The 14,216-nt window shown below is 41.8% G+C and overlaps 2 protein-coding genes across 2 annotated transcripts in view; one reads left to right on the top strand and one right to left on the bottom strand.

The window, feature by feature from the left end:
* The window catches only part of IFT140 (intraflagellar transport 140), an 87,817-nt gene that overhangs the window by 49,130 nt on the left and 24,471 nt on the right, over positions 1–14,216 (top strand). The window lies entirely within an intron of this gene.
* Positions 1–14,216, bottom strand: part of TMEM204 (transmembrane protein 204) — a 31,892-nt gene that overhangs the window by 12,333 nt on the left and 5,343 nt on the right. The window contains exon 2 of the mRNA XM_074158803.1: positions 2,211–2,366. Within this exon, the coding sequence (XP_074014904.1) occupies positions 2,211–2,366 (156 nt within the window). The remainder of the gene's footprint in view (positions 1–2,210; positions 2,367–14,216) is intronic.

Here is a 14,216-nt window from a genome sequence, read left to right as displayed (position 1 = left end):
TTGTCCGATATCAAAGACATTTCAGCCACAGTGTATAAAATGCCTGGGCCCAATCCAGGGAATTTGGTGGAAGTGGTTGATTTTTTGGGGCCAGTTTGAGTGGTGCAACATTATAGAGCATGCGTTGGGCTCTGTGAAAGAGGAAACAGCCTCTTTTGTCTGTGCAGGCTGTACTCTGAACTGCCTGTCCTGTGAGTGCAGACCCTTGACTACCCAGGTGGTCAGCAGTTGACGTACCACTGTCCTGGAAAACTAGGGAGGTCTCTAAGAAGTCTGTTTTGTACTGGGCTAATGGTAGATATGATAACTCCTCTTTTTTCAAAAGTATACATTCCAGACGACTTCAGCTGGTTGTTCTGGATATGAGGAAGGAATTTGTTTAAACATAAAACTTTGAGTAAGATAATGACATGTAAAGTGATTATCGTGTTACTGACTGCAAGGCTGATGAGGGTGGAGAGCGTGGTGTAACTGTGGAGGAGGGTGGGCAAAAGGGCAGGGGTAGCACCAAAGTCATTGCATTACTTCTGCAGATAGGAGACCTTGGATTCATATAGTGAATCATATAGTCTGTCTTCTAACTGTCACAAGCTGCCAGATCCATCTCTTCACACCTTTTAACACAGGCAAGCAGATGAACTCCTTGATTCAATAGCTTCTTCAGCCATTCGCATTAGTGTTTTGTTAATCGTCGTGACTCTGGCTTTTCTCCCCTCTCCCCTCCCAGCACTGGGGATTTCAAGGTTCAGCTTGCATAACAGGTAATAGCAGGCATTTCCTTCTCCTGTGTCGGGATATCCTGGCGCCCTTCAGTCTCTCTCTGACTGTGTTTAAAACAGACTCCAGCACAGGAAAAAAAAAAAAAAAAAAGAAAAAAAAAGAAAAAAGCCTAGTCTAAAATTAGCAGCCTTGATAGAAGAAAGGCACACGGCTGTTCACTGTGCTGTTTGTCAATGAAACAACACATCTAAACAGGGCCAGAATGCATTTCCGCTCTGGGAAAAACAGACCCGTCGAGTTTTGGGGAGGAAGGGAGTGAGAGTAAATGAGGCATCACACTGATCACCAGGGAGAACTATCCAGAAGGTGTCTAGAGTTACAACGACCATGGTGTACATGAAGAGGTTGGTCGTGGGGGGTGTCTTGGTATGGCAAGACTGTATATCTGAAGCTTGATGGTCTCACTGCACCTGGAAGCTGGATCAGATGTTACAGAACCCCTGCACTTGCCTCCTCTTGTTGGATTTCAGGTTCATCGTCCTTAATGGGTATTTATTGCTGTGAGGACCATATGTGAACGACTTACTCTACGTTCTGATCTTGCTGCATTGTAAACCTGAGGTCTCCAGAGGTTTATACCATTCTAAATATTCTGAGTTTTTAAAGTTGAAATTAAAATTTAAAATAAAATGGTGTTATTATAACCTGTTGTTTGCATTATTATTAATGATATATTTTTAATCCAATCTTGTAAGCAGCCTGAATGTTATACTCCGTTAATGCATGGATATTTTATAGGATTGGACTCGGTGTAACTGAATACTGAGTGACTTATTTTATGTAGTAAAGAAAGGTGTTATTGCAAAACATTTACAGTTTGTTGCCACTGCTGTCAATATGGACTTGTGATAAAACCGTTTCCTCCTTTCCTCATTCATCTCTGTATACAGTCTGCGTCCATGAGAATTACTGTGGGAATTTTATTTCTAGCAGTCAATGAACTCAATTGACTTCAGCTTTCTTTGCTAGACTGCAGATGGATCTGTCTATCAAAATCCAGCTGATGACCACTGAGTAAAATTCAGCTAGCTAAAAGCAGATAATCATGTTTCAGCAAGACTTCAAAAATTTGCTCCGCCATTCTGCTCTGCTTACAGACAGTTCCTTTGGTATATTTTATCCTGATAAATTGTGGGATTACATTGCATCCAGTTTCTTTCTTTCATGTTTGCCTTCCTGGTTTCATAGGAAACAATAAAGGCTTGTTTTTCTTGGTTGGCAGAAGACTTCTGATATATGCAAGATAAAAGCTTCTATTCATCTACTGCAGAATCTCACAGGGAGAGCCTTTAAGAGACAATGAGCTCACTTTTAGATTTAGGCCTTTTTGCTGTTTTTTGTCACTTAAAAGACTTTAAAAGTAAGAAACTCTTTCCCACCTGGATTTAATAGAGACTAAGCATTTTTCCATCAGTAAAAAGTGGACTTACTGGCAAGTTGGAACACGGCAGCTATGGCCTCCTCCCACCACTGGGTATCCTGAGAAATGATGGGTAGCTCCATTAGGCCCAGGATGAAGATGAGCTGGCCAGCAGTCAGAGCAACAGTGGCGATGAGGTTACAAGCACGCATCATGTCAAACTGCACTAGGGAAACAGAAGGAGTAAGCATAAAGTTAAAATGGTACAAAATTGGGAAAAAGAAAATCCTCAGCAAGCATGTAAAATTTGTCAGTCCATAGAAAATGATTCTCAGGCACTGCTCCTGCTCCCAGCAGGAGCTCTAACTGCATTCCCCGGGGTTTGAGTAAGAAAATATTTTCTTAATATTTTCTTTAGGATGTGTATTGAATCTTTCTTTTAGATACACAATATGCCTTCACTATTGCTTCAGTGCAAAACAATCTTGTATCAAACAAGCAGCTAATTTCTGAGGATGGTTCACTGGAGGTGCTTGACTTCTGCCCTATGAAGATTTTACCTATCATTAGTAGCCAGAATTGTTTGGGGCAGGAATGGTGTTTATTTTGTGTTTGTGTGGCACTGGTTGAAATGGAACCTTAGTTCATAAATAGGTTTTTAAGGCCCTAAAATTATAATCATCCCAAAGACAAATCTGTAAAACCCTGATTTTTTTTCACCTTGTCCATCTGTACTGTCCTAGAAAACATCCTGTGCATGTTAACGCTAACATCTTCCTGGTTTAAGGAAGCTTTGTATAGTGGATTCTTAACTTTTTCTTCTTTTAACATTTATTAATCTTTTGGATGTACTGGAGAGACCCTTGTATTTCTATCTGTGTAGCGAGGGAAACGGTTACAATGAAATTGTCAACGCTTGGCAGTTCTGAATGAGGTGTTATGGCATAATTTACGTGTATAAGTAAAAAGTTATTTTTTAAAAATATATATATTAGTTTATGTATATTTTAGTGGATGGTGGGCCACGCAGCCAGGACAATGACATCAATGAATTGTTCAATAAGGAATTAAGGGATATCTTTGAATCAACTGCCCTGGGCCTTATGGGTGATTTTAACTTCCCAGGCATCAACTGGGAATATCATATAGCGGACACAGGTCCAGGAAATTTCTGAAGCACGATGAAGACAACTTGGTGCAGGTACTGAGGGAGCCAACTAGGAGAGGTGCTTTCCTAGGTCTGTAGTTTGTAAACAGAGAGGGACTTGAAGGTGAAGTGATTGCTGCCTGGCTTGGTCACAGTGGCCACGAAGTAGTTGAGTTTCAAATCATTGGCGATAAGAGAAAAATTGCCAGCAAAACTTCGACCGTGGATATGGGGAGAGGAGACTTAGGGCTAGTGAAGGAGCTAGTCAGTAAGGTCCCCTGGGAATCTGCTTTTGAAGGTATCGGGGTCTGTGAATGCTGGTCAGTATTTAACAGCCATCTCTTAAGACTGCAGTGTCCAAAGTCAAGTGAGCGGGACAGAAGGCCAGCTTGGCTAAGCAGGGATCTTCTGGAACTTCTAGAACTAGGCAGAAAAGGATGGACATTGGAAGCAAGGACAGGTGACATGGGAGGTCTACAGAGATTCTGTTTGCCATGGTAGGGAGAAAATTAGCGTGGCCAAAGCTTGATTAGAGTTCAAGGCAGCCAGCACTGTGAAAAAAAACAAAAGGGCTTTTTAAGATATGTTAACAGCAAAAGGAGGACCAGAGATAACATTGATGAAGGCCGGTCACCTCACAAATAGGGACATACACAAAGCAGAGACATTTAATCCCTTCTTCGCCTCTGTCTTTTAACACCAGCGATGGGCCTTGAGACCCCCAGTGCCCTGTGTCAGAAGACCCTGACTGAGGTGGAGGATAAACTCTCAGCCGGCCCTGAGCTTGTTCAAGACTTGCTGCTCCAGCTGGATACACATAAATCTGTCGGGCACAATGGGATCTATCCCAGGGCACTGAAACAACTGGCCAATGTCATTGCGGGACCCCTCTCCATTATTTTTCCATGGTGTTGGGAGTCTGGAGAGGTCCCAGTTGACTGGAAGCTGGCAAATGTTGTCCCAATTTTCAAGAAGGGTAAGAAGGAAGACCCTAGTAATTACAGGCCTGTCAGTCTCACCTCAGTGCCTGGTAAAATTATGGAGAAGGTTATTCTGAGAGTTACTGAAAAACACTTGAGAAACAACGCAGTCATTGGACATAGCCAGCATACGTTAATGGGGGAAAGTCCTGCTTAACCACCTTCATTTCCTTTTGTGACAAGTTTAGCCATCTAGTTGACCAAGGGAAGCCAGTAGATGTGGTGGTTTTGGATTTTAGCAAACCTTTTGCTACTGTCTCTCACAGTATTCTTCTGGATAAACCGCCCAGCACCCAGCAAGACGAGTCCATCATACATTGGGTGAGCAATTGGCTGGCAGGTCAGGCTCAATGGTTGGACTAGATGACCTTAAAGGTCCCTTCCAACCTAGACAATTCTATGAAAGAGTTATAGTAAATGGGGTGACATCAGGCTGGCAGCTGGTCACCAGTGGGGTTCCCCAGGGCTGAATTCTAGGGCCAGTATTCTTTATTGTTTTTATATAATTATATGGATGCAGGAATTGAATGTACATTAAGTCAGTTTGCTGACAATACAGACTAGGAGAAGCTGTGGATTCCCTCGAGGATAGAGAGGTCTTGCAGAGAGATCTGAATAGAATGGAGAGCTGGGCAATCACCAACTGAATGAAACTTAACAGGGCAAGTGCCAGATTCCTCACCTGGGATGGGGTAATCCTGGTTATATGTACAAATTGGGGGATGGGAGGCTGGAGAGTATCTCCACAGAAAGAGATCTGGGGGTTTGGGTTGATGGCAAATTCGAGTCAAACAGCAGCCAAAAGAGCCAACCATGTCCTGGGGTGCATCAAGCACAGCATTGCGAGCCGGTTGAAGTGGGTGATCGTCCCACCCTACACTGCACTGGTGCAGCCCCACCTCGAGTGCTGTGTGCAGCTTTGGGTGCCTCAATACAAGAAGGATATCAAGCTATGAGAGTGTGTCCAGAGGAGGGCAATCAAGATGGTGAAAGGCCTCAAGGGCAAGACTTGGAGAAGAGAAGGCTGAGGATTGACTTCATCACAGTCTACACCTTCCTCAAGGCGGGCAGCAGAGGGGGAGGTGCTGATCTCCTCTCTGGTGACCAGTGACAGGAGGGTATGGAAATGAAACTGCATCAGGGGAAGTTCAGATTGGACTTTAGGAAAAGGCTCTTCACTGAGAGGGTGGTTGGTCCCTGGAGCAGGCTTCCCAGGGAAGTGGTCATGGCACCAACCCTGTCAGAGGTCAAGGAGCGTCTGAAGGATGCTCTTAGTCATATGGTTTAATTTTAGGTAGTCCTGCAAAGAGCAGAGAGTAGGACTCAATGATCCTTATGGTGGGTCCCTTCCAACTTGATATTCTATGATTCTATATTAAAGATAAAGAACAAATGCAAAAATTATTACAGACATAGATATTTGGAGTCTTGGCTAGAAACCTGATTAAAATGTGTCTCCCAGCTGGCTACTAGATGGAATATATTCATTGCAAAGTAGGGTACTTTTAGTCAGGCTTTTTTCCTACTTTTCCTGTTAACCTGATGGATGTCCTGTTTTCATCCTTTTCCTTCCTCTGTAGCAAAAGGTAGGAATTGTAAGTATCATTGTGCCAGTTCAACATCTCTTGCTAATGTGTCGTTGCTATTCTGAAATAGAAGCAACTCAGTGTTTAAGTTGGCATATATTAGAAAAAGAAAGACTCTGGACATGAATATTCACCAGATCTTCAAAAGTGACTTAACTGGTATAAGTTTAGTGGGTGCACTGACCACCAGAATTTGATTCATGGTATTCTGAGGAAGTCCAGGAAGGTACTCCTAGGAAGTCCAGAAAACAAAACTTGATGTAAACAAGCTAGAGTAAGCTTCATCAGGGTAATCATTGAGTCAGATCTACTTTTGTGAGTTATAAAAATGAGTTTACCCTTTATTTTTCCTTTATATGTCATCTTTAGCTTCCAGTGTTATAAGTAACAACTCATGATTTAATTAAAATTTAATAAAATATGGTATTGTATCTGAAAGAGTTAGTTAAGAACCATAGTCCACTAAACTTTTGAATAAACATTGAATAAAATATTATGAAGATAACATAGTAAGTATTTTTGGTTTTTCCTAGTGAGTTCATCTCTGACCAGAAGGAAATTATTTCACTCAAAAAAATAGTTTGCTGGAAGATTTTGTGTTTAACTTTCAAACTTGTCCTTTCTAGCATTGGGAGCATTTAGATCTCTTGGCACGTTGAACGCTTACAGGTCATGAAGCACGTTGGCTGAGAACAGAATCATATTCAGACGTCTGAGCTTTGTAAATATCAGTAAAACTTTCAGCATTTGGAGTGTTTTTCTGTTTTTCCCCTTAAATGGACTTCTGTAACGCTTTGAGGACCACTGCTCACTGAAGAGATAGTAATAACTTTCAAAGGAGAAATATACTAAGTAAAGGGCAGGCTTGCAGCCATTATTATTAAAGTACTTTAATTTGTCGACAGAACTATCTGTAGTGTCAAATTAAAAAAATGTTTGGTTTACAGCCATAATGAGTTCTGTTTTATTGTCTGTATATAGTATGCATAAGCTTATAAATAATAATAAAAAAAAGCCCCTTAATATATACCATTTAATGTCTGAACTTTATGCCAGGAATACATACTATCCCTTGACATAGAAACAAGCACCAACTTTTTGCCTTCACTGTTATTCGTGACTTCTTTTTAACACTTAACTGAATTGGAAATTAATTTGGCTTTGCCGTGGTTGATATTATACCTAGCACACTTAAAAATAGTAAGTTCATGACTGTGACTCAATTGAATTCCAACAGAATTTATAATAATTTAGACTTGAAATAATGGTTCTGTGCTCGCTGTCCTCTCTTGCAGTTGGAGGTGCAGTAGCACTAGGTGTGTAACACTGATGAACTTCTTTGCTGTTTGTGAGAACCGCAGACTTAGAGACGCTTATTCACCTGATACGCTGCACTTCTTCAGAGAGATGCAGAAATGCAAGTGCTATTTTGCATAGCTGCTTCTTTTAACCAAAAAGAAGGTGGCACATGGTCCAGGTTGGAACCGCACCAGCATGATGAGAGGTAGGATAAGGAGGGAGCAGCTGGTATGATTTCATTAAATGTGAAGACAGTTATTTTTATGGTGTAACGTATTACAAGAATTGAGTACCCTTCCATATTTTGTATTAGGATATTGTTGTTTTATTCTAACAAGTTTAATGTGTGGCCTGTCTTCTTTTGGTTTTGTTCTAAAATTGTAATGATTCCTCTTCCTCAGAGGCAAAAAATCAAGCTTAACTCTTATAAACTCCATTCTTCTTGCAGTGGAGCTTGTTAATTGTATCCAGCCTGAAAGTGCCACTTGGCAGTGACTGCGCTTCCTTACTTACAGCCATTGGAACTCCACGTGTTGTCAGCTCAGCACGTGGTAATTCCATTTTGTACGTACACAACCCTGAGCTGAGCTTCTGCAACATGAAACCTGCCACCCCAAAAGGTGGTAGTTGTGGAAAGCAGCTCTGGCCTCCTTTTTTTGCGGACAACCAATGGAGAGCTCTGATCAGGAAAGAGAACTGAGTGTGCAATTTCAAAGCATTTCTTCAGAGCCTGTACCCAAAGGTGCTGAAGATGTAAATGATGTTGAGGAAGGCCAGGCCACAAAGCTCTTTTCCTGCTTGAACGACTGCTCAATCCAGGAATAAATATTTCTCATCTCTTCTAAAATTGGCTGCAGTATAGTTTTTGTAAGAGCTGTGAAATTTAGTGTTTACCTTTGTGGTCCTTTACTGTGCCTGTTGCTATTTTAAATTATATGTAGACCAGAAATTCCTCAGTAGCCAGCTTCAGTCCATTCTCATGTCTTTTCTATACGCTTTATAATTACTATGAATTTAGGACCATCTGTTCAACCATTTCTGCTTCATTTCCAGTAGCCATGATCCCACTGTAGCTTGGCTATTGCAAACTTCACCAACTTTTGCGGAATGATTTATGTTAGGACAGTTTGTTAAACAGGAGGTTTAAGATTATTATAATGTCTGCACAATTACTGGTGGCATTTGTGTTAACGATTAGCTTCAAGAATCTATTGTCTAGGGCTGTCGTGACATAGGTGTTACGCATTTGGGATGTCCAACTTTTTCTGTTTTCATATAATCATAGAATGGTTTGGGTTGGAAGGGACCTCAAAGCCCATCCAGTCCCTGGGCAGGGACACCTCCCACCAGACCAGGTTGCTCCAAGCCCCCTCCAGCCTGGCCTTGAAGCCCTCCAGGGATGGGGCAGCCACAGCTTCTCTGGGCAACCTGGGCCAGGCTCTCACCACCCTCACAGCAAAGAAGTTCTTCCCCACATCTCATCTCCATCTCCCCTCTTTCAGTGTCAAACCCTTCCCCCTCCTCCTAGGGCTCCCCTCCCTCATCCAGAGTCCCTCCCCAGCTTTCCTGGAGCCCCTTGAGGGACTGGAAGGGGCTCTAAGGTCTCCCCGGAGCCTTCTCTTCTCCAGGCTGAACCCCCCAACTCTCTCAGCCTGTCCTCACAGCAGAGGGGCTCCAGCCCTCCCAGCATCTCTGTGGCCTCCTCTGGCCCCGCTCCAACATCTCCATGTCCTTCTGATGTTGAACTCATTATTGTTAGTGTCACCTGCCTCCTGAAGTTTAACTGTGAAAGGGGTTTCCTATAGCTAGATGTGGATCCTTCCAGCAGAACAGAGCCGGGCACTGCAGAAGGTGTTTATTCCTTTGTGCGTGTCTGTCACAGGTGATGGAGGGAGGACAATCCAGAGTGTATCTCTGCTTTGTGCATACCTTTCCTTCACCTCCCTAAGGATGCAACTTGGCTGTCGAGAACTGGAAAGGGGTAGATACTGGCTCCAAAACTCTGCACTAAGCAGCCATTGTTCATCAATATAAAATGCTAGTCTCGGACTTTTTCCTTCGGAAAACCATCTTCATCCCAGTTTACTCTGAGAAGCAGTTAATTCACGGGCAGGGTATGCAGCTGGGTCTCTTGTACAGCTGGGGGTACTGGCTGATGAATTCTGCTTTGTTTAAAACACAGTGATCAGTCAAGGGTTAAAACCCAAACTCCAGGGATGAGACCAATTCAAATTCCTCCTTGTCTTGCTCACTTCCTAGACCAGATGTATCCATCTGGATTAGAAACGTTTGTTTGATTTGTTATTTGCAAGCAGGAATTTTGTTTTGTTATGTTCCATGAGAGCCCCAGGACTATTTGTGCTTCACAGAAGTAGGTTAGTCATATCAGAGAGCAATTTGCAGTGTTTTGGGACAATGAGGAAGAATGATCTCACTGAAAAATCAGATTATGCTAATCACTTTAAAAGTGAGGTTTTCTGCCTGTTTTCAGACAGGGTAGGAATGCAAACTTTTGACTGATTAAAGCACAGAAACTAAGTGGCCTGAGATATTTTAATATTTGTCTAAAACGTCACCTGAGAAATGCCAGTTTTGGTGAACAATAATTTTAGTGCAAACTTAAGTTCAGCTTCTGTAATTTATTAAGTTCCCAGCCCTGGGAAGACCCCGGTGGCTGCGTTTCCTCACTGCACAGACCAGTGCGGGCTCCCAGCATCACCCCGGCTTCACTGGTTCCTGCCGTCGGCTGAGCTGCCCCAGCTGGCTGTGAGCGTGCTGTTACGCTCTCCGTGCTGTGGGACGCAAAACGTGTTACATCTAAAAAACACTATTTAAACTTTGTAATTAGGTGGGCAGCAATTCGTTATGCTTAGCTGAAGGATGCCTTAGGCTGCTACCAAGTTGGTGACATTTATCAGTTTATCCTTACTTTAAATTTCCTGAGTTTTGCTTCCTTGTTTCTATTCATTGTTTTGGTGTTAAACAACTACTCTAGTTGTTTTTAACTTCAGTTTTCTTTTAACCAAAAGGTATCAATTTTAGGTATCAATTAAAAAAATTACTCCAACTAACTAGAGTTCTGAGTGTAACACCTTTTCATCACTGACTTGCTTTTTAAACGTTACTCAGTTGTTAACCTTTTTTCACTGTCAATATAAAAAGGCAGACTTTCTAGGAGGAATTCAATGGTTGCTATGTTTACCATGAAAGGAATTTTTTTTTAAAAAGTATTCTGTTGGTGCTCTTTCCTTTTTCGTTCTTGGATTAATTTACTGATTGTACATTTATATATATTTATTGAGTATATATTCTGAGATGTACCTGATTGTCTTCATAAATGCTTAATGTTCACACATGACTTTATTCTGGAAAGGAGGATAAATGGTTGTATTTCCAAAATAGAGATTTCTAAGTAATTATGGAGAGACTTGGTAATGCTTCTTATGCTTTAGTTGCTTCACGTGTTTTTGTAGGAACTCATTTTCAGTTGCTTGTAACTTTGCTAGACTTGATCTTCTTGAGCAGGGTGTCTGCAGGCTGAGATCATATTCTGTTGTTAAAATTTAATCTAATTAGGTCAGTAATTAGATTTTCTCTAATATAATCAAGAGATTCTAACAGAGTACACAGTTTTCCTGTGGAACTTGACATTGTGCTGAGCTGTTACCCTGACATAAGGGATGCATCATCTCCTGCTGTTCTATTAATATTCACTCCAGTAAGTAGTCTGATAACTCTTAGTATACGCTGCCTTAATGGAACCACAGCTGGCAACTAAATCCCCTGAAAGCCCAGCAGTGCTCGGCACGTCTGTCACATCATGTCAGGGAGCAGCGGATGTGCCATGGGACCGACTGCGGTCTCTGCATGTGTTCCTCCAGCCACGCTGCTGCCCGGCGCTCCAGAGCAAAGAGTTCCTCTGTCCCAGCTCTGTGTCCTCGCTGGGCAGCTTCTCATTCCTGCCCCAGTTACTCAGTCATTTGGAAAATAAGTTAAAGTTACGCCTGTGCATTAACCTCAAGGTTGGAAGCCTGCCCATGGTTCAGTTTGGGCTTAGTGCATGGTTTTGTATAACAGACATACAGTATATCTGCATATATGTATAACTACTTTTTCAGCCTTTTGGAGTAATTTTTAAAATCCACATTATAGGAACTTCAGAAATGCAAAGCTAAGCATCCAAACATTGGGAAAAGCCAGAATAGTACACTTTTACCTAACTGGGCTGATCCTGTTTTTGTCATGGGAGCTCTGATTCATTCAACACATGAAATAGTGCTTTGCAGAAAAGCCGAAGTGGTGCCGCTTGGGCTGGCTCTCTATTTGCCTCCGGTCTTGCTGACTTTTACTCACGGCCTTGCTGTTAGTGAGGCTGAGTTCTGACCTGGAGAATTGAATTCTGTATGAATAAATAATTTTAGAAGAAATTCTTCTTTAGAATTCTAAAAAAAGTCCACTTTAGCCAAACTTATGGCAAGTAATTGTGTGTTTGTCTTGTTTTGGATGTCAGCGTTGTCAGCAAAGCCCAGATGTGCAGAAATGGTCTCTGCAGCTGACCTGGAAATCAGCTGGAGCTGCACCTTGAATATCAAGAGCACTATGAAAATGCAAAGTACAATTATGCTTCATTTTACAACATAGGCATAGGAGATTCGATGCTTACTGTTAAAATAATGAAGAGATAATAACGACAATAAACAGTATCACTGTAACTGGACGGTCAGCATATGCTCTTGTGCTCTATTTATGAAGTCTTTGGACATTTCTTCTGTTGATTTAAATTTATGGCGTTTATGTTGTTAAACTCTTGAGCTGTTCTTTCAGAGAATGAATTAGGAATTCAGAGAATATGAATTAGGAAATATATTGAAACAATTTAAAGATATTTGTGAAACAAAGTAAAACACTGGCAGTATCTCAGTGTACCTTTGCATGACTGAGATGGTGGGAAGATTTAATTAAAGCACTGCCTCTGATACAGATGTATTTTGATGGTGTGAATATGCACTAATTTCTTAAAATTTAAATAGATCTGAATCTACTTTTTTCTTCATCAGTTTATCCCGTTCCATGTGAGGACGTTGTTTGCATGTCTTGTTGTAAGGACAGGACTTTATCCTGGAAAGTAAAGTCTCTCCTCTCTTTTCTCTTTAAATCTCCGTAAGCAGCTATATAGCTTTCAGCTGCAAGGAGTCCTCAGCACGTTCTGTCCCTGGATGGATATCTTAAAAATCAGAACAGTCGCTTGTTTTGCTTGGTATCATCTCCTGGGTAGCTTTCTGAAGTATGCAATTTATGCTTTTTCACTTAAATATGATTTAAAAAAAGGGGGGGGAGGAACAGATCTATTTTGGCACAATTGAAATAATGTTCTGATGTGCCAAAATGGTTAAATCTTCCATCCTTTTAGGTAATTTGGAACTTTATGAGCTCATCTGAGTGTGAAACTTCATATTTGATTATTTAGTTGGAAAGGTATGCAGATCTTGTTTGGGGAAGAGAAGAAGTGTGTGGTTGCTTGTGGTTCTTTTTTAACAGCTTCAGTTACTTTGGGAGGGAAAACACAACTACATCTGTTCTCAACATAAACGAGTGCTTGTGGCTAAATGGGGAACCCTTCCAGCTCAACATTGAGACTGCTTCTAGACAATGATCAATTTTAACAGATGACGCTGTTACATAGTTCCTGTTGAGATGTTCATTGTCTACATGTTATGGTTTGCCTGTCTGTAAGCATCAGTGGGGTATTCTGTGTTGGTGGCTGTAGTAAATGCATTTAATCTGAAATTTTCAAAACCTCCATAGCCATTTTCACTGTTAACGCTTTAATTGAGTTCAAAGTCTTGATAGTAAGAGTAATCAAACATTGATTTCTCTGATACTATTTCTGTGCAACACATGTGAAGGTACTGTATCGAAACATATATTAGATTAATTTTCCTGTCCTGAATCCCAGAAAGTTTTGAACTTTTCCAAAATAAGTACACAGCACAGTAAAATCCACATTAAAATGAGCATTCGCTCTAATTTGAAGAGCCAGATGTCTTACAATTCACCTCCAATGGCCTCTACCGTTAAATTAATGATTTCACTTATTTAAACATTGATCATATTGCAGATGTTAGGAGGAAAAATCACAGGCCCTGAGCTGCCGGCTGTCTGCTCTGCCTCCATCTCTGTGGAACAGCCTGAGCAGTTTACTAGGAACCAGGTATATAATAAGATTTCGGGCTTTTTTAAAATCAGGTGGTAGTTCCTGTCTTCTCCTAATGCCTCCTTTCCTGATCTATATATACTGAAAAAGAAACGTGTCTAAAACACGCTCAGCAGCTTGACTCAGCCTGGCGTCCATCCATCCAATTTTCAGAGGAATTTGTGGACGCTGGAAAGGTATGTAAATGCAGTGGCCACGGGCACTCAAGTGAAGCGCTGTCTCTGCAAGCAAAGGGCAGCTCCTTGTTCCCGCGCCGAGCAGCATCCCCTTGGCTTTGGCCCCCGTGTTTCACAGTGTACGTGCGTTTGCATAAATCATAGATTTACGCTGGAGAGGTGCTTCCCTTTGATCCCTATGGCAGTCACGCAGTCACTCATAGTACTGTGCCTCTCCCTGGCGCTGGCTGTACCTCCTTGTCAGAACTGTTAACTGGAGTCTCTTGTCTGGGCACCTCCAGGTGACAGACGCTTCCCACTGCTGGGATTTTCGTTATGTTTTCTGGAGCCCTGAAGAACTAGGCAAGGTTTCTCTATCTTTATAAACCCCTCCCTATTCCTGCATCTCCACAATGTTCAAAGTGTTCTTTAGACAAAAAGGGACAGACTGTGACCTCAGCTAATGAATAAATCAGCTCCGTCTGTCCACCCAGCGATAGCCTTGTAGCACAGGAGAGCTTAAGGGCATATATTGTACTGCGCAGCGTGGTTAAAAATATCTCAGCTGATTCCAAGTACTCTGGTGTGTTCACACAGTGCAACGCAGTGTTACTGGCCTGATGCTGGGCCGGTAACAGCGGTAGGGAGCTGTGACTTTGAGCATGTCTGGGTTGCCCTGAGAGGGCATCACTGGT

This window comes from Numenius arquata, chromosome 14 (assembly GCF_964106895.1).
Source record: "Numenius arquata chromosome 14, bNumArq3.hap1.1, whole genome shotgun sequence".
In the NCBI taxonomy this organism is placed as follows: domain Eukaryota; kingdom Metazoa; phylum Chordata; class Aves; order Charadriiformes; family Scolopacidae; genus Numenius; species Numenius arquata.
The sequence above is the reverse complement of the archived record's forward strand: the minus strand, read 5'-3'. Positions and strand labels throughout refer to the sequence as shown.